General features: G+C 42.3%; 1 protein-coding gene across 4 annotated transcripts in view; it reads left to right on the top strand.

Annotated features, from left to right (window-relative positions):
* adamtsl5 (ADAMTS like 5) overlaps nucleotides 1-20,900 on the top strand; it is a 79,894-nt gene that overhangs the window by 44,574 nt on the left and 14,420 nt on the right. For all 4 annotated transcript variants that reach the window (XM_061815752.1, XM_061815753.1, XM_061815751.1 and 1 more), the window contains 4 exons: nucleotides 906-1,029; nucleotides 6,425-6,511; nucleotides 15,022-15,185; nucleotides 16,935-17,142. In XM_061815752.1, the coding sequence (XP_061671736.1) occupies nucleotides 906-1,029; nucleotides 6,425-6,511; nucleotides 15,022-15,185; nucleotides 16,935-17,142 (583 nt within the window). The remainder of the gene's footprint in view (nucleotides 1-905; nucleotides 1,030-6,424; nucleotides 6,512-15,021; nucleotides 15,186-16,934; nucleotides 17,143-20,900) is intronic.

Below are 20,900 nucleotides of genomic sequence, written 5' to 3'. Positions count from 1 at the left end.
TTTAACTTATCCATACACATGTATAACAAAAATTATAAAAGTGTGATGCAGGAAGTTGAATCACTTTCAGCAATGTGTTCCTTTCGCTTCAGTGTTGACTTATATCATGTGTCTTCAGTATGTTCAGTATGTAGTTCATTTCAACTTTGTACTTGTATGGCATATAATGTCATATATAATAATAATATTCAAAATTTCCTTAAAATGTTACCTGAAATGTTAATAAAAGCTGTATGGGTATTTCCATTCCTGTATTTCCTATATCGACCAGCACAATGGAACTTCAGAAATTATAGTTTAATCTGAGATAGTACTGGACATTCCCAAGATAATATTTGGGAAACAAATACAAATAAAATTCATAAAGAGATGACATGTCTTGATTTTGTTATCTTGCAAGGTCATGTTCACTTCACAACTGGGGCCTTGTTTGCATTGCTAATCACCAGGGATTAATTTCGTGTAATGCACACACATGCTTGGAGTGTTTTTGTGTTTTTAATAAAGGAGTGTCGGGGCTGATCATAGGTCTCCGAAATTGTTGATTTGCATCACTGGAGATGAAAGCCAAAGTAAAAAGCATTCACTGTAATCTATGTTGTGATAAAGTTCTCCCTGCACCCTATACACTGGAATTTATAGATTTCCCTAAGTCCACAATCTTTCCAAGTTGGACCCCTTACTGTAAGTAAAATTTTCGAAGACAAGAAAATAACAGGGAGAAGCAACAAGGTGTGTGTGTGTCATCTTAGAAATTAGACTGGAAGATGACACAACATAAAAAAGATTGCTTCTTATTAGATAATGCTCAATTAAAAAGCACGACAATATTTCAAGACAGACATCTCATCAATCACAATTTTTGCTCCACAGTAAACATTTCAATGTTTCTGTGCTTGATACAGAAGCCTGGCTGTGATTCCATTTTGGGTTCAAAGGAGGAAGAGGATGCCTGCATGGTATGTGGAGGGAAAAACACCACCTGTCTTCACCACAGAAGTGTTTACCAGAGTAACAGCCTGGAGGCAGGTAAGACACACGCACACACACACACTATAATCACAACAAGGAATCACTTTAAGACCAACTGTACCTCATCTCATCACTAGGTTTAGTCATGAGATTTTTTGGGAAACTTAAATACCAGACAATTAGACTGAAGAGTCCAGGTCAAGGGATCCAGTAAAATGTGTTATCATCACGAAAACATGAACCTGTGATGGTAGTCTATATAAAATGTGGACACTCTTTAAAGGGAATATGTGTATTTTTCCTCTGTCTACTACTATTATTAAATCCAAAGTAAATACATTGCAACCTCTCGGGCAGGAAACTATATTCATTTTGAAGTAATTTTCATCAGAAGAAATAATGGAAAAATAATTAATATAGAAATAGGCGGCATGGTGGAACAACTGATTAGGGCGTTGGCCTCACAGCTCTGAGGATCGAGGTTCAAATCCCGGCCCCGACTGTGTGGAGTTTCCATGTCTTCCTGCATGGATTTGAAGTTTCTGACTGCGACTGTTGTCTGTCTCTATGTGCCCTGTGATTGACTGGCAACTGGTCCAAAGTGTACCCTCCTTCCTGCCCAATGATAGCTGGAATAAGCTCCAGCACTCCCGTGACCCTCGTGAGGATAAGCAGCTCAGAAAATGGATGGATAGAAATGACCAATATTGTACACTGACCAGCTTCATCATTATAACCGTTTGCAAATTACAATGCAATCATCCATTTGTTTTCTATGACACTTATCCCAACTGAAGTTTTGAGTGATCTGAACCTAATCCCAGCTGCCTTTGGGTGAGAGGTACTGTCTGGACTGGTTGGTGGCTAATCATCGGGCACATATAGGCAAACAACTATTCAAACTTGCATTCACACCTGAATACAATTTAGAGTCCCAAAACAAGAGCTGCTTCAAATATTCATGTTCAATGTTCAGTTTTGATCGATACTGCCACAGTGTTATTACTTCAACCATATGTTTATTATAGTGGTTGTACTTTGTTCTGGCATTAACTCTATTGCAGCATACTGAGAACTGTTGCAAATAGTTGGACATCCCCATGAAACATATTGACATTTGCAAAATATCAGACACAGCTCACATAATTATGCAATTCAGTATCATTGGTGGATATATAGGCCAGTGAGATAACAGAAATCTCATTATACTGTATGTGGTAGGCCAACATTTGGGTTTTTTTTTTCATTTTAAAAGTGAAAAACTTCCATTTGATGACATTCTAAAATTGTATTCATTTGCATTTATTAAAGTGCATTTACTCTATTGAAATGAACACCAAAGCAGTGAGCTGTGAAGGAAGATTCAAATGATGCATGCCCAATCCTTATTCCCACAAGTTGATGTTAAGTATTTTAATGTAGTAAATGGTTTAAGGTGGTATAAGAAATGTGTGGGTCTCAGTAAAGTGAAAGTAAAAGTTTTAAAACATCCCAAAATAAATAAATTTACCTCCTTGAACCATCACCTTATCGTGGTGGAGGGGGTTTGTTTGTCCCAATGAGCTAAGTTGCCTGGGGCTTCACGCCCCTGGTAGGGTCACCCACGGCAAAAAGTTGCTTTGTGAGGGACCATGCAAATCACAGCTCCTAAAACCCCCATGATGATAATTGGACCTAGTGTTCCCTTGCCCGGCCGCGAGTCACTGGGTCTCTTCTGGAGCAAGGCTGGTGGCAAGGCTCAAAGGCAAATGCCTGGTGGTCGAGCGTGCACCCACAGGACCCGGCCGGGCACAGCCTGAAAGGGTAACATTTGTCCCCCTTCCCATGGACTCACCACCAGTGGGAGGCACCATAGGTGTCAGGTGCTAAGGCAAGAAAATATATTAATAGCGATGTGGAATGTCACCACTCCAGCAGAGAATGACCTCAAACTGGTGCGGGAGGTCGAGAAGTTATGATAACACATAGTCAGGCTTGCCTTGTCAGATTCCGCTTATCCGCAGGACTAATCGGCAGAAATTTCCTGAACGACTCTCCAGTTAAAGGGTTAAGCTACCCCTTTACCCCAGCCGACTCTAACGCCATGCGTGCAGGGGGACAGGAGCCTCTTAAGTCGGTGTCGAGATGAATTTGCCTCGGTGAACTAACTGCCTTTAGTTTTGCAGAGCCAATCCGATCTGCCCTCACCCATCAACCCTAACGAGTAACCTACCAGAGTAAAAGGGTGACAAAGTGATCGCTCCGCTTTTACAGCAGCTTCATCTCTTATGAATCAATTGCACTTGTCATTGACCTAGTAAATTTAACAATCCTTGTTAGGATCGTGCAGATTTGTTTTATCTTAAGCGGAGATTATCAATGAGTGACTGATTAAAATAGAATTTTACTACTAGATGATGTTTATGTCGTTGACGATCGATCTTTATTGAGGTTGAATGGTAATAATGAGATAACTCAATGTAAGAATGACAAAGATAGATGAAAAAGGAAGTTTTAAGTATTTAATAAATTAATTAAAATTGTTCAGATAACATTCATTACTCGACAGTTACTCCCACCAGTCGCGGGGTACGGTTGCAATGTTAAGGCCAAATTTGATGTTAATTGAACATAAATCAATAAAAGGAAAAATGATTAAAATGATAATACTGATGGTAAATAGGATAAGATAAATGACAAAAGTAGTAAAAAGTAATAAAAATGAAGTAAGATGAAAAGCATTCAAAAGAATTAGAAATTCGGGAAAGTAGACATTTTCGAGTGAGCCTGTTAGGGGTGATCAAGTCCTACGAAGCCCTCGAAGCCTAATTGAGTAATAAGGAATTTTAGGATTAAGGATAAATCGTCAAGCCACCTTGCCCTTCTTAGGTAACCACGTAACATTGCTGGTATTATCCTGCCATTACCTTATCATAGTATTTGTTTTACTTGTGTCCAATCATAAATGAAGAAGTCAAAATTAAGCATCCCAAGTTGCTCGAAAACTTGCTACACAACTATTACTCCCTACAGAAAGACCTGTCTCTTTGTCAGCGAAAAACGAACAAAGAACCTCGGACTTCCGTATCCAAGGTTTTTATAGCTTTTTGGTGGAACATTCTGGAAGGTTTTGGCTGTACATACGCCCAGTGGGAAGGGCCCTCTTTGTTATCCTATCAGGCCCCTTTCGCCATCCCTGGGTTGACTTGTCATGCCCCTCTTAGCTCACTCAAATTAGGGCAAGGTGACCGCAAACTCAACTGTCACTTCCCCTTTAACCAACAGGTGCATCCTGTAAATATAACCACAAACTTGCGTTCAGTTTCACTCTAGTTCTTAAGCAATAGCATAAATGTATCAACATTCTTGTGAATACAATTCTCTCATGCATTCTCAGGCTTGCTCTCGTTGGTTGCACATCGTGTGTTGCCTTGTCTGAGAGAGACAGTCATACACAGGTTATATTCTTTTCACAAAGCAGTTTCAAAACCTCATATTCTTTACTCAAGGTTTAATGGAAAAACAGTAAAAATAAGATCAGTTGCTTGCAAACATCTTGTGTGGTAACTCAAGGGTGTCCTGTTCAGCATCCCAGCGATGGGGCAAACATCCTGTTTGTCACTTGCAGGCAGGTGTGCTCCGCCGTTGAATAACCGTTGAAATCCGCAGGGTGTGAAAAGCTGCTGAAACGCATCCTGTTGATGTCTTTATGTCAAAAACAAGATGTGAATACAAAGATATGAAAATAATTGGGTTCTTAAGGTTACTGACTTTGATATATGTATGGAATACAAAGACATAAAAATAATTAGGTTTTCAAGGTTACTGACTTTGGTATATGTATGCAATGCGGTGAGCTGCTAAGTGGGAAGGCTACATTTACCAGAGTGATCTTTGCCATGCTGGTGACCCAATCAAGTGTAATTTGGTTTGGCGACATCTGGTGTTCAATTTGAGAGTTGGTTCTACGACTCAGCTCAACACATGTACCCGAGCCACACAAGCCAATTACTATCAATTCGCTCCATTGCTATTATAAAGCCTCCACACAAGGCTTGGGCTCTGATGCTAGTCCACGTGAGAGGGTTTGGACTCTCTTCCACTTTGAAGTCGCCCACAGTGAGAAGCACCGAGCAGGTGTGTGTATACTTATTGCCCTCCGCTCAATGCCTATCCAGTGGGGTTCACCCTGGTGGACGAGAGGGTGGCCTCCCTCCACTTTCGGGGCGGGAGGGGAAGAACAGGTCCTGACTGTTGTTTGTGCCAATGCACCAAACAACAGCTTCGATTACCCACTCTTTTTGGAGTCCTTAGAGGGACTGTTGGAGAGCGCTCCCTCTGGGGACTTCTTGTTCTTCTCGGGGACTTCAACTCATGTGGATAATGACAGTGAGACATGGGAGGGCATGCCTGAGACAAAAACAGCCCCCTGATCAGAACATAAGCGGTGTTCTTTTATTGGACTTCTGTGCTCATCAGTGATTGTCCAGAACGAACACCATGTTAAAACATAAGGGTGTCCATACATGCACTTGTCACCATAACACCCGAGGTTGCAGTTTCATGATTGTCTTTGTGGTTGTGTCATCAGACTTGCCACCCCATGTATTGGACACTCGTGTGAAGAGAAGGGTGTCAACTGATCCCTATCTGGTGGTGAGTTGGCTCCGATGGTTGGGGAAGATGGCAGTCTGACGTGGGAGGCCAAAATGTATTGTGAGGGTTTGTTGGGAATGGCTGGCAGATTTCCCTGTCAGAAGGAATTTCAACTCATACGTCTGAAAGAAGTTTGGTCATGTTCCGGGGGATGCGGGGAACAATGAGTCTGAGTTGACCATGTTCCGCACCTCCATTGCTGAGGCCTCAAACCAGAGCTGGAGTGGCAATCCCAGAACCCGTTGCTGGACACCAATGTTGAGGGATGCCATCAAGCTGAACAAGAAGTCCTACTTAGTATTTTTTGGCATGTGGGACTCCTGAGGCAGCTGAAAGGTCCGGGCTCTGCCTTAGATATAAGGTGAGAAGCTCAGTCATCCCAGGGGGCTTAGTCTCGACCCACTACTCCTTTGCATTGAGAGGAGCCAGATGAGGTGGCTGGAGCATCTGATTCGGGTGCCTCCCACACGCCTCCCTTTTGAGTTGTTCCTTGCACACCCCAAAGGAAAAAGACCCCAGAGACATCCCATTACATGCTGGAGAGTCTCTGTCTCTCGGCTGGTCTGGGAATGCCTCAGGATCCCTCTGGAAAAGCTGGATGAAGTGGCTGGGGAAATGGAGGTCTGGGCATCCCTGCTAAAGCTACCGCCCAAGTAACCTGACCCGGAGAAGCGGTAGAAGATGGATGGATGCATGGAGTTTATTTTATTTTGCAATATCCCAGGTCTATAAAAAATCCAATTCAATTGTGTAATTTAGTGCAAAGTGAAAACGTTTGTAGATTTAAATTTCTAATGGTATGCATTCTGTTGGGTAGGAGGACCTTTTGGATACAATGAAGTAGCCAAAATACCTGCTGGAGCCACTCACATCCGAGTTACAGATAACAGCAGGAATTATCTTGGTAAGATCACGAACAAACACGCAGGCCACCTGGTCTTGTCTTTGTACTATATTAGGTTGGTGTTGCGTCAATGACTCCATGGCTACACTCGTAAACCCAACATGACAAATAATTTCCGGGCCTTGCTTTCACTTTCTCTCCCTTTGTGACAGAACTCAGTAGACTTGTCTGGTCCCTGGAAGTGTGGTGGGTTTTCCAGGCAACATAACAACCATGACTTCTATTTTCATCTTGTCTATGAGACCAAAATAAAAGTGGCCTAATAATAGCACACACTATGGTTTGAGACAGACACATATGAAAGCTTTATCTAGCTACTCGGGCAAAGATGTTCATTGTGTATAATTCCATTACAGTATATGTAACGGAAAAGCCCTTTCAGCACTGAGTTGAGACAACTGTGTCATCTATTCAATTTTTGTCATAGGCAGAACAAGAGATGGGACCCAAAATGCACGACTCCAGATACAAGGGGCAATTGAAGAAGATAATTTTAATCATAGGCAGAGGCTGGTACACAGGGAGGCTGTCCAAAAAAGACCACAATATCTAAAAATATGAGAGAAATTGCAAGGTCAAAAATAAAAGCAAAACAATGAGTGGCAAACAAGGACGCAGGAGGGTGACAAGTTCCAACAAACTGGCAACCAGACAGAATGAGACATGAGGTTTATATGCATGGTGCAATTAGGAATAATAAAGCACTGGACGAGGCAGGAGGATGACAACAGCTATGACATGGCCACGCAGCCTCAGGATAGGCAACATGGAAATCCCAAATGAGCTTGTCATCAACAATAAACCTAGAAGGGCCATAGCCATCTCAGTCCACCAGATACTGCAACCCTCTACCCCTACGATGAGACGGCAATTGCTACCTCACCAAGACGATGGGGCCCCTGTCCATGAATTGGGAGGTGGGGGGGGGCACCTGGGAAGGCTTGAGCAGGCTGACATGAAATGCTGGATAGACCCGCAATGACCTCGGGAGCCTCAGGCGAATGTTAGTTCCAGCAAATGTCCAAGTTGGCGAATCGTCCGGAAATGTCCAACAGATGTTAGGCAGAAGCCAGTAAGGTGTCCGTGTACTTGTGTACTTGTCCGAAGGCAGCGGTGGTCGTAAGAACCTCTGTTGAAACGGCTACTCGTCCTTAAAGCTCAACTGACATCCATGTATACATTTTAAAATAGATATTGTTATGAAAACTACACATAATATTATACACTTCAATGTCTATATGAAGAAAAAAAAATGAGCAGAGACCGTGTCATTCATGAGCAAAGTCTCCCTTGACATCCCAGTGGGGGCCATATTGCCTGCAACGTCATTTATAGACGTCACACTGGGACAGTCGCCATAGAAACATGCTGAGCCACCTGCTGTGGCAGATGAACAAGAGAGCTTTTTGGACTTTTCTGATGTCCCGTATGAGACTGAAGCTCTTTTTTAATAAGAGACAATCTCAGAATCGAGTGAGGTGACTGGGGCCATATTACCCTATCGTTTTGAGCCATATTTAGATGATACGCGGATCACAAACTAACAAGAGACTCCCCGATCGGCGGACGAAGAACCCGATGAAATATTCAAAATGACAGGCCTATAATTGTTCGATTTCCCAACTCTTTTACAAGTCCTGTTTATGTAGGGTACTCAGGAGGACCTGCCGGGCAAAGAGACTACTCCAGGGGTACCTAGACACTGGTGGCCGGTGGGTGGGGGGGAAATCTCCTTTCTCCTCCTTGCACGCGGATAAAACCACCTACCCGCCCGATCCACCTCCGCATTAAAACTAAAACAGGGCGTCGTCCGCCGGCCCAGCATTGTCATGTTTGCCGGCGGACGACGACAATGCCGGCATAGATTATGAAGTTATGATGCTGATCTTTTTTTACGTTCTGTTAGAAGGATTACGTCGTCGGACGTGGGCGGAGATTTTTACTATTGCTGCTTTCTGAGAAGTTTTTCGAGTTTGGGGACTATACGTCTAGGTAGCTAGTTAGCTCGTGTTACACATTATTGAATTGTCTTTGTACTTCTATTTTATTGTTTTGTTTTGTGTTGTTTTCAATTGTGTGTGTGATTAAATTGTCTTAAACGCAATACAAGTACTTTGTTATATGGTGCCGGTTTGACCAGGGGGATTTATTCTAAATTCACAGGTATCATATACTATAAACTTTGAGAAAAATTAGTCCCCCACAACTATTATTTTTTTTTAATAGCTCTTCACACACCTACCAGAAATTTAGAACCCACAAAGCTCTCGTCCTTTGCACCTGTGCAATGTATTTTTCACAACGAACCGGGTCTTTCGGAAACATGTTCGAGCAATATCCCGCAATACAACAAGATGGCATTTTGGCTAACATCCAGGAAGAAACAGTTACTTTCCTGCCTGTAAAACTGGTATAAACACACAAACCCACTAGTGTGGGCGTCTGGAAAAAAAGTCACTTCCTGCTTCTTCTCCACAACAAATGCCTCGAGAGGATTTTCATGCAGGGAGATGCAAAAATCCATATATGACAACATCATGATGTGTGCTGAAAAAAATGGATGGGTCCATTCCAGTTGCCTTTTTTAAATTAAAAACATTAAAAAAATCATGCTTTACATGTCGGTAAATCTTTAAATAGGCTTTCCTGGAACATTTCAGAACTCCGCATCACAAAAAATCCACATCACAATAACATAATAAAGTACAAAAGGAAAATAACTGGGAAGTAACTGGGAAACGTGCAATAGCTTCCACCTTAGCACCAACTGGTTGTAGCAGGGCCGTGGCCTACATCATGTCCCAAGAATTCAACTTGAGCCTTTCAAAACTCGCACTTCGCAAGATTGACAGTCAGTTTCCCTGCCAACATTCTGTCGAAGAACTCCCAAATCCTCTTCAGGTGAATGTCCCATTCCTTGGCGTAAATGATGACATCATTGATGTAGGCTTTGACACCTTCCAGACCCGTTGTTGATGAGCCTTTGGAACGTTGCTGGGGTATTCTATAAGCCACTTAGCATTGATACAGTCCGTCATGTCGCAAATGCATGAATCTTCTTAGCATGGTCTCTGAGCAGCACCTGCCAGAAGCCCTACAGAAGGTCAAACCTACTCACGGACGTAGCTCGACAGACGTGATCAATGCAATCATCCACTCTCGGCAGATGGTAGGAGTCAGTTCGTGACAGTGCAGTGAGTTTTCATGTTCGTGCAGCAGCACAACCACCACCACCACTCTTAGGCACTAGTACACTCGGTGAACTAAACGGACTGTCACTGGGTTCAATAATGTCCTTGTCCAGCATGTACTGCACCTCCTTCCACAACATGTCACTCTTTGCAGGATTCATTCGATATGGGTGTTGTTTCACAGGCACAGCATCACCCACATCTATATCATGACTAACCAGGCATGTGTGGACAGGCACATCAGGATATAGCTGAGAAAACTCAAAAATCAGATGTGACATTTCAGCTTTCTGTTCAGCTGAAAAATGTGTCAATTTCTTATCAAAGTGCGCTAAGAAATTAGAATTGCACAACTTTGGTGAAGGATTATCATTCAAATCATCAAACTTTACATTACTAACAACATCTTCAACATTGTCATTGACATTTGCATCATGACCAACTGAACAATCAGTGATTGAGGAGATTGTTGTAACAATACCTGCTTGGTTTCTACACTGTCATGATATTTCTGAATCATGTTCACATGACATAACCTTTTGTATTTACAACGGCCAGGAGTCAGGATAATACAGTGAGTGTCGCTAACCTTTTTGTTTATCAGATATGGACCCTGATATCGAGCTCCGATTGGATGGCAAGGAATGGGAAGTAAGACTAGCACTTTTTCACCAGGAATGAAACTTCATTCGTTTGATTTTTTTGTCATAATTTTGTTTCATTTTGGCTTGAGAAGTGTTTAGATTTTGTCAGGTCAACTCAGAAGCTTTCAAAAGCCTGTTCTGAAAGGTAGAAATATAGTCTAAAAGGTTGATCTCAGGATTGTGACTGAGCCATTGCTCTTTCGGATGCTTTAGTGGCTCGCATACTTCTTCTTCTTCTTTTCCTTTCAGCTTGTCCTGTTAGGGGTCACCATGGCGTGTCATCTTTTTCTATCTAAACCTATCTCGTGCATCTTCCTCTTAAACAGCCACTGTCCTCATGTCCTCACACAACATCTTCCTCTCTAAAACCAACTGCCCTCATGTTGTCCCTCACCACATCCATCAACCTTTTCTTTAGTCTTCCTCTCGCTCTTTTGTCTGGCAGCCCCATCCTCATCACTCATCTACCAAAATACTTACTCTCTCGCCTCTGAACATGTCCAAACCATCGAAGTCTGCCCTTGTTTTGTTTTGTTTCACCCCCAGATGACCTACCACGCGACTTTCATGTGCCAAAGAAAGTATATGATCTCGGAAAACTTTTGGAACCACAATTTGATGATGTAATATCCATTCATCCTCTGTAGGAATATCGGGTGACCTATACTTCCTCATCAAAACACCATCGTGGTTGTAATAACAAACTGGATCCTTACTAGCCTCTTTAAAATAAACAATACCAACAGTTGCATACTTCTGCAGCTCATCTTCATCACTCTGTGCACTAATAAGCTGCTTTCTAGACAAACTGTGTTCACCACTCAACAAATTGTCAGACTTATCAGTAAGACCTGAAGAGTTACTCCCCTTTGATGATAAGTCATTAGCCTCAGAGGCAAAAGAATTAACCATAAATGTATCTGACAAATCACAAATGGAATCATTCGGCAAAGAAGTCTTGGAAGAAATGTCTTTCGAACAAGATACTGCACAAGACGGAAAAATACCTTGGAAGTAACACTCCAACATCTCTGTAATGAGTGAACACTCCGGAGAAACAGTGACAATAGATCGGCACCAACTTGAGCCCCATAAGATCGTTAGCGGTCAACAAATGAACACCTGGAACTGGAAGAGAGTCAAGAACACCCACTTTGATGGTGTCAGAAACCAGATCTGAAGTCAAATTCACAAAATCCAGCAATCCTGCCACCCTGGTGAGGATAAGCGGCTAAGAAAATGAATGGATGGATGGACGGATGTTCATATTCTTACAAAAGTAGTGTGTCTTAAATCCCCTGCAATAGGCTGTTCAACAAGTTCAGGGTGTACCCAGCCAGGACAGGCTCCAGGACTCCCACGACTGTGGTGAGGATAAGTGACTCAGATGATGGATAGATGGATTCTAACACCCTAATCTCTGATCGCACCCCTGAATGCATCAGTGTACCACTCTACCCATCTGTTGCTGTCCTTGAGCAAGCAACTATAAATCGCTCCTCCAAATACAGTATATGTGTGTGTTGATCTGTGCACTTATGTGTCTCCGGGCTTCCTGTTTGTTGAATCATGTGATGTGTAAAAATCAGGAAAAAAATTTTGTAGCTATACATGCAGTCTGTGAATTCTTTATTGAATGAAAATGACTGGTTATCTCCACTTTTGTGGAATTGACCTAACCTTAATCCTTTAGGTTTTCAAAAATCTAAACTGTGGGGAAACTCCTGACTCCAAGGGATTTAGTTTTCCACCATGAGGGATCGTATTTGGTGGGGGGGAAAAAACAAACACAAAAAAATAATGAAAACAATCATAACAGTGGTAAAAAATTAGTTTTTTAAGTTAGAAACAGATAACATTAACCCAAAAGTCATGATTATCTGCAGCGGCAGTAATTGAAATGAAATGGCTAAAGTTTTATGGAGCGACTGCGACAAAAGTATATCACTTTTTAAAGTGAAATATTACGTACTCTGAGATAACCTGTCTTTTTTTGGGGGGTTGGGGTGAGAAAAAAACACGATGCACTGAATCCGCGATAGGTGATCTGCGAAATAGAGAGAGATTACTGTATCGTGCTCAAGTTTAAACCCCATTTTGCTGGCTTCACAGTTTAAGTTGCAAATATGCAAAAAAATTAACACGGGCTTTTTAGAAAGATGTCTCAAATGTCAAATGAATTCCATCCCGGACCAACCCCCACTTTTTGTTATGTGTGAATTCAGAATAAATCCCCTTGCTCAAACCAGTAAAATATAACAAAGAAGTTGTATTGCGTTTAAGACAATTTAATCACACACAACAATACAAAACAAAACAATAACAAACTAACACAAAACAGAAGCTTTGTCTAGCCAAACAACGAATAGTCATCAAAGTGTCACGAATGTTCCAAATCTGCGAATGTTAGTTCCAGCAAATGTCCAAGTTGGCGAATGATCCAGAAATGCCCAACAGATGTTAAGCAGAAGGCAGTGTGGTGTCTGTGTGCTTGTGTACTGCAGTGGTCGTAAGAAGCTCCGTTGAAAGTCCTTCTCTTTCTTAAATAGGCAATCCTCGATCATTCCAGAACCCCACATCACAAAAGAGCCGCATGATAATAACTTAATAAAGTACGAAAGTAAAATAAAGAGAATTAAGAATAAACATATACACACACGTAACAACTGCACTGTCTGTGCTTCCATCCTCAATCAGGCCGTGCCAAGGTGAAATTTTAACATTACACACGATCTCATCCTGCATTTTCTACTTTGGCTCCAGACCAGACCTCTCTCACTTGAAAAAGAGAAAATCTCATCCAGTTTCACCACTTTTTCTTCTATTATTTATATATTCCGACATTCATGGCATCTTAAAGCAACAGCATTTACTTAGTTTTTACTTTTGCCATTATTATCGAGAGTAAACATAAGCAGCATGTCTCGCTTGTCTTTACTCTACATTGCCCAGACTGTCTTGCTAACTAAAGCACCAGTAGTGGGCTTTACATTCGTGTCCTGAAAGAGAGAACACCCTCCCTCATAGAGGTGTGGCTGCAGGCAGCCAGTCAATACAACAGTCACAATGTCTGTGGGGTGGAAGGTGGACACTTGAGTCAAGTCAAGATCCCCAGATGGGGTTTGTGGAATTTCCCGAGAGACATGGCTTCAAACGGGTCCGGGTGAAGTGCTGCCCCATGACATAACGTGCCCAGAGGACCAGTCAATATGGGGGTTATGTAATTCCAAAATCCCTAAAATAAGGTCATAATTCATAGCATCAAAAATGTGAAAAAAAGGAAATGTCAGTATGAGCGTTTGGGTGCAGTGAGTAATCTTTCCGAAAAAAACCCTGCCATCTGCAGCTTAGGAGTTGTGATGTCGTTTGACCTCAAAGGTTCTAAGGCTGGTTGACCTAACAAGACGAGAGCTTAGTAAGTCTGCATCATAACCAGTTAAAGAATGCTGAATTTCTTGATACAGAGCATAGAGGAAGAACATGGGGTTCTTAATGAAATTCAGACTCACCTTTCCTATGTTTTTGTTAGGGACACAACAAGGGATATGACGCAAAATGCACAACTCCAAATACAAGGAGAAGTTAAAGAACATAATTTTAATCATAGACAGAGGTCGGTACACAGGCAGGCAGTTCTAAAAAGGCAAAAGTATCCAAAAACGTGAGGCAGAAGGCAAGGTCTAAAGTCAAAGCAGGGTCAAAGCTCAAGGTCGGGAACCTTTTCGACTGAGAGAGCCACAAAGCTCAAATATTTTAAAATATGATTTCAAAACAGCCACACAGTATTTTAAAGTGTATTTGCGCAATTATGTAAGATCAACACTTTTAGAGTACAACAAGTCTCTGAAATATTTTTAAATAACATTTTTATGCTGTTGCTCACCAATGATGACAAAAGTACTTCTTACCATGAATGCGACATGTAGTGCTGCACGGTTTTGCTGATGGCTTTGGAGTTCATACATCGCCAGATTAGGCTTCACGTAGGCATTGTCCATCCGTTCATCGTGACCATAATTCGATTTGATTTGCCATCATGCTGGTACGATGGAGAACAGTTCTTGCCGACAAAGGCATGTCTTTTATTCGTTTGATTATCTTGGCTTTATGCGAAGTTGGCAAAATCTTTATTGGCAATGTCGAGTATGAATACTTTGACATACTCCCCATCTGTTAATTTCAATACACAGCAGAACCCTCCCTCTCCACAAAGGCTGTCCGTTCTTGTTGAAAACTTCGGTACTCCTCATATTTTTTTCTTTGACCGACCTTTGTCAAAAGCGTTTCCATTATTAGTTATTCTGGCAAGATCAGCGTTAGACACTTCTGCACCTCTGGACATAGACTACCACACAATAACTACGGCAAATCCACTAGGCCAAACTGTCTCCGGCGTTATTTGTATTGCCTCCCACAATAAACTACGCAACCCTTCTAAAACAAACGTTCACTGCACGACAGAAATCACAAGTACAGTTTGTCGTCATGAGTGCTCCGCGAGCCATATGCAATCACCAAAGAGTCAGGCATGGCTCACGAGCCATAGGTTCCCGACTCCTGGTCTAAGCTTCCAATGGGTCAGTAATGTGGAAACAAGGAATGTTGGAATGTGACAAGAACCTGTGTCATATTAAACCAGATAGGTTTGACTAACTTTATCGTCTTCCCTTTATAGCTCTGCAGAATGGTCGCTCCCAGTTTGTTATCAACGGAAACTGGAAGATCAATGTCCCCGGCGAGTACAATATAGCAGGGACCAAACTTGTGTACCGGCGGTCAGCTGACACCTGGGAGAGCTTTGAGGTCCCGGGACCTACCCAGGAAGACTTACATCTAATGGTGAGATGCCCTAAATAGCTTGGACACTGTAGGTCACACAGTTTTACCTCATATCACACAATATGTAAAAAAAAAAAAAAAAAATCTTAAACTCAATTGTTCCAGGGGGCGCTGGAGATAAAGTATTCCACCAAAATGTTTCAAGTACCTAAAAATAGAACAATTAATCCAGTCTTCTCAGTCTTTATTAACAACAGTTCAGAACGTTAATGATTCTTCAGAACATGAACAAGATTATTGACCCAGTCCTGTTCAAATACTTATTTTTGTCACTGTAACATAAAAGAACATGAAAAAAATTTAACACGTAAAACATCCAAGAGCTGCAAAGCAAATCCTAAAATGTCAGATTTTATAGAGAATAACACTCACAATCAATAAATTGACGTATTTGATCATGTCGATAGCGTTTGAAAGATCTCATCCAAGGGTTATCAGTAATGGAATCAGTAGCATAAAAAATTGATCGGAGCACCCCTATTATCAGCGGTGTCAAACTACAGGCTACATCATAACTTCCCCTACATCATAACTTCCCTTGGAGAGCTGCTATGACTGTGAACCCAAATAAATGAAAGATTACCTCATCTAGTTAAATATGGTACAGACAACTCAGTGATTAGCCAATTTTGAAATCAGAAGCCTATAAAAACATTTTTCAACTGTTATTTATTTTCAAAGGGTGATTGGAAACAAAAGGGCTAGCAAATGTCTCACAATGTCTTTTACACAAAACGCAATTACCAATGAGACGGCTTAATTCTAGCCCCTGGACCACCAGTTTGACACATTTTCTTTACATAGTGTGCACAACATCAAGACACAAGAAAAAGATTAGGTAAAATGTCAGTGCTAAATAAATGTTTGAATAGTTGAATAATGTCTTGAGCAGCACTGTATCATGGGCGTGTCCATCCTCGACCTGGTGATCACCGGTTCCAATGAGCAGATGCGTCCACCTGCCTCTTCTTTCATTAATTACAGCCCGGATATATTGCCACGCATGTGGTCTGGTCCTTGCCAGATCAATGTACTCTCATGTCACTTTCCCGCAACTCCATGTCCATGTCCTTGATGCTCTGTGTACTGCACCCTGCCTCGTTGATGACCCTAACCCTGCTGCTTGTTTGGACTGCTTGCCTGTGTACCAACCTTGGACTGAATAAATACACTTCCCGAACTGTATATGGTCTCGTGAGTCATGCACTTTGGGTTCAGCATTGGGTTCTGGTCATGACACACTGTTGTTTGGTTGGCTCATCTGCCTCACTGTTGTGCGGACCCGTGATGAATCCAGCCTGGCCTGTGAGAAGTTTCCATGTTCTTTGTGTGTTTCCTCACACTTTCCAAAAGCATTTATGTAGGTTAATTGAAGACTCTGAATTGCCCATCGGTCTGACTGTGAGTGCGAATGGTTGTTTATATGTGCCCTGCAGTTTATTGGCAACCATTTCAGGGTATACCCAGCATCTTGCCCATTGTATGGTGACATATGCACCAGCGCACATGCAGCCCCAATGAGATTAAGCGGGAGAGAAAATGTATTGAACCAGTTCTCAGTGTACTTCGCCTCCTTCCCGAGGATAACTAGGAAAGGATGCAACACTCCTGTGACCCTTGCGAGGATAAGTGCCTCAGAAAATTGATTCTTCTGCCTGCAGCACCATAAAAGAAAACCATAAACACTAAAGATACTGAAGCTTGGACTTATCTAGTCTTTATCTTTTTATGTAATTGTTGTGTGTATAGGTTCTTGCCACAGACAGAAACCCAGGAATTGAGTATGAGTACTGGTTACCACCAGACCAGTACAACCTTCACCATGGGCGGAGAAGCTCACTGCGTCAGGCTCACCAAAGTGCCAGCTACCTGCCCTGGAAGCAACCCACCATTACAACCACAACCGCCACAATCACCCCTACGTGGCCTCCCGTAGTGAGCACCTGTCCCTACTGGTGTAAGCCTCATATACTTTACTCATCACTAAGTACATTCTCATACAAACATTTTGGTCGGGCAAACAACCACGTTGAAGCTGAATCACCTTTTCAGGGTAGTACATTTTTTTAATAACACTGAGATATTATTAATGTACAGTACCTCTGTACAGGTAAAGTACTTATTAGAATACACTACTATTGGGGAGGCAGAAGGAACTTCTCTATAAGGACTTTGAAAGGGTTACAGTTTGTACAAAAATACAGAATTGTTGGAGTGATGATGCAGCTCTGCTTCCTGACAACTGTCAATATGCCCTTGAACAAGGTAACAGAACAACCCTATTACACTTATATCTTTCCTTGCGTATAGAATAATAACAATCATAATAATAATAATAGGTGGCATGGTGGCTCAGCTGGAAAAGCAGATTGCTGGTTGGACAGTGGCGAGTCGGTGGTCCAGTGCTTGTGCCCCTCCCTTTGGGACCGGTCAAGGCACTTCAGTCGGGCTTGGGACCTCCAGGTGTCCTCGGGGTTGGTGGTGTCCCCCTGGTGGAGTCACCCGCTGTGGACAGCCTCGCTAACTTGGCAGGTGGCGGGGGCATGCATGGAGTGCTCACCCTTCCTCTTTGTGCTGGCTCAGCAACCCCATTCACCAGTAGCCTAACATGCATGTGATATAGGGTTCATTCTCTAATGAGTTCAAGAGACAAACTTTAGGTTTTAATTATTTGTGCTGGGATCACTGACAACAACAACAACACACATTATGCTAACATAACTCACAGGTTCTTACAATGTGTTTAGACACTAAAAAAGAATCACACCACCTGTGACGTCTCACTTGGGCGAAGTGGGGCCAGGTGGTGCTGGCTGAGCACTATGCAGGGTCAAAATAATTGTCTTCTCTTTCAAGAGTAATATTCATCCATCCATCCATCCATCCATTTTCTTAGCCACTCATCAAAGAGTTACAGGAGTGCTGGAGCCTATCCCAGCTGCCAAGGGGCAGGAGGCAGGGTACACACTGAACTGGTTGCCATCCAATCGCAGGGCACATGGAGACAGGCAATGGTTGCATTCACAATCACACCTAGGGGCAATTTAGAATGTCTAATTAATGTTGCATGTTTTTTGGGATGTGGAAGGAAATTGGAGTTCTCGGAGAAAACCAATGCAGGCACGGGCAGAACATGCAAACTCCACAGTGGGATTGAACCCCGAACCGCAGAACTGTGAGGCTAATGGTTTACAGCTACGCCACCATGAGGCCTAAAGTGTAATAATCTATAAATAATATTTTATCATAAATAATATCCATTGATTTTCTTTGCCGCTTATCCTCACAAAGGTTGCGGGGAGTGCCGGAGCCTATCCCAGCTGTCAGTGGGCAGGATGCGGGGTACACCCTTAACTCGTTGCCAGCCAATCATAGGGCACATGGAGACAAATGACAGCCGCACTCACAATCACACCCAGGGGCAATTTAGAGTGTCCAATTAATGTTGCGTGTTTAGGGGATGTGTGAGGAAACCGTAGTGCCTGGAGGAAACCTACGCAGGCATGGGGAGAACATGCAAACTCCACACAGGCGGGGCCAGGATTGTACCCGGCTCCTCAGAACTGTGAGGCCAACGCTTTACCAGCTGAGCCACTGTGCTGCCTCATGAATAATAATATCCATAATTATGAATACCGATTACATGACCAAAGCAATGCTGTTGTAAACATTTTGCATAATCCAAAGGCTTTGCCAAAGCCAAGCATAATTTCTCGAATTGCGAGTCAAATAGGGCCGGCCCGTGAGCATTTGTTTAAGTGATGAGCCACTAAAACTCTAGCGTGCCTGTTCTTAAATGCTCTTAGTAGACAGCTGTGGGCCCCAGTTTATGTGGCCCAACGGCTAAAAGAAGCCAATTAAAATACAGTATTGGTGTGACACACGTCAAAACGTAATAAACATTCAGTTTTGGCAGAGAGCGGCAGCAAGCTTTGTTTTCATTGTGAGCTAAAGGATGAATAAAAGCAACCCATCAATATTAATGATGTAAATAATTTAACAAAGACTAAATTTAACACTTTGCCACTTGAACAAAAGTTTGAAATTAAACATTTGGGACCGCATCAGCCCGTTGGAATTTACCATCGTTCAAGCAACGTTCCACCCCGAATGGTTCAAGAGAAAAACATGGTTATTTGGATGTGTGCTGAAAAAAATTGCTGTTTTGCTTTCCTTGCCTGTTCTTCAGGGGAGATACTACATGGACTAAATGGGATTCAAAGTTCAAAATTTTAATCATCTTTCAGAACATCTGGTCAAACATGAGAGCAGTGGCTCACATGTTGAGAATTCCCAGAAATTGGGTTTGCTTGGGACTGCTAACATAGCTGCACAGTTGAATTCCGCTCATAAACGTTCCATTGAACTTCAAAATAAGCAAACTGTGGAAATAAAGTATGTGCTTGGAATAATTAATATACTGTGTGCTTAAAACTCAGCGGTAAATGTGAAATTGCCATACGGGGCCATGATGAATCACTTGCGTCGGTGAATACAGGCGTTTTCTGCAGGATTTTTTAGACTGTGTGTAAAGAGGATTCCAAACTCAAAAGGCATTCTGAATTACAACTGTACTTCAAACGGATACAATGGGCCAGCAGAGATTAAATGCACTAACTATGTTGTCCATTGAAAATGAATTCATTCATTGATTACTGGACGTTGAGAAACAGGTTACTGACAAGTTTGCCAAAATGAAAGGTCGACGTGAAGTCAAGAAGTAAACAGCTCTGCTGAGTGATAGTTTCATTTGGAATCTTTTAAAGCCAGATGGTGTGTCTTAATTTATAAAGCTATGCATAAAAAAACAGTGTTTTCTTGATTTGAAATAGAATGTGTGTAATGTGTAGGTTTTCCTGTGGGGACATGGTGGCGCAGCTGTAGAGCGTTGGCCTCACAGTTCTGAGGACTGAGGTTCAAATCTCTGCCCCATCTGTATGAAGTTTCATATACTCCCCGTACCTATGTGGCCTTTCTCCAGACACTCCACTTTCCTTCCACATCCCAGAAACATGCATTAATTGGAGACTCTAAATTGCCCCTTGGTGTGATTGTGATTGCGACTGTTGTCTGTCTCTATGTACCCTGCAATTTACTTGCAACCAATTCAGGGTGTACCCTGCCTCTTAGCCTGATGAGACCAGGGATAGGCACAAGCACTCCTGTGACCCTTGTGAGGATAAGCATCTCCAAAAATGGATGGATGGAAGGTCTTCCTGAACTCTGGTGCCCCACTCAAATTTTTATGCTAGGGACGCCACTGCCCACCACACAACTCGTCAATCTTATCCTTACTCATTTCCACCCACCCTGTCCTGCACTTTTTTGTCCTCTTATCTTAATGTATTGGCTATTGCATGTCCTCACTGGGTATACTCTAACCTACCCATCTACAAAGGACTTTTGTTTAATTATTTGTGTTCAAATATCTAGACTGTCTCACTATGGTTCTGCTATGGTTCTCGGCATTAAGGCCTATTTATACCTGCATGTTCGGCAAGCTCACTGAAGCATCTGCAGCTATTTCACACATACTAAAAAGTGCCTTTACACTCGAGAGCAACTCAGTTTTGAAAATTTGCTGCAGTTCGTCTTCAAGTCAGAGACTTGTCTGCTTGAACAAATGGACCTAAATGACCAGATGATAAATTTAATCCTGCTGCAAAATCAATCAAAAAGGTGCGGCAAGCTATGGAGAGGTGCCGCGCGGGGCAA

Source organism: Syngnathoides biaculeatus, chromosome 3 (genome assembly GCF_019802595.1).
Source record: "Syngnathoides biaculeatus isolate LvHL_M chromosome 3, ASM1980259v1, whole genome shotgun sequence".
NCBI classification, from domain to species: Eukaryota; Metazoa; Chordata; class Actinopteri; order Syngnathiformes; family Syngnathidae; genus Syngnathoides; species Syngnathoides biaculeatus.
The sequence above is the reverse complement of the archived record's forward strand: the minus strand, read 5'-3'. Positions and strand labels throughout refer to the sequence as shown.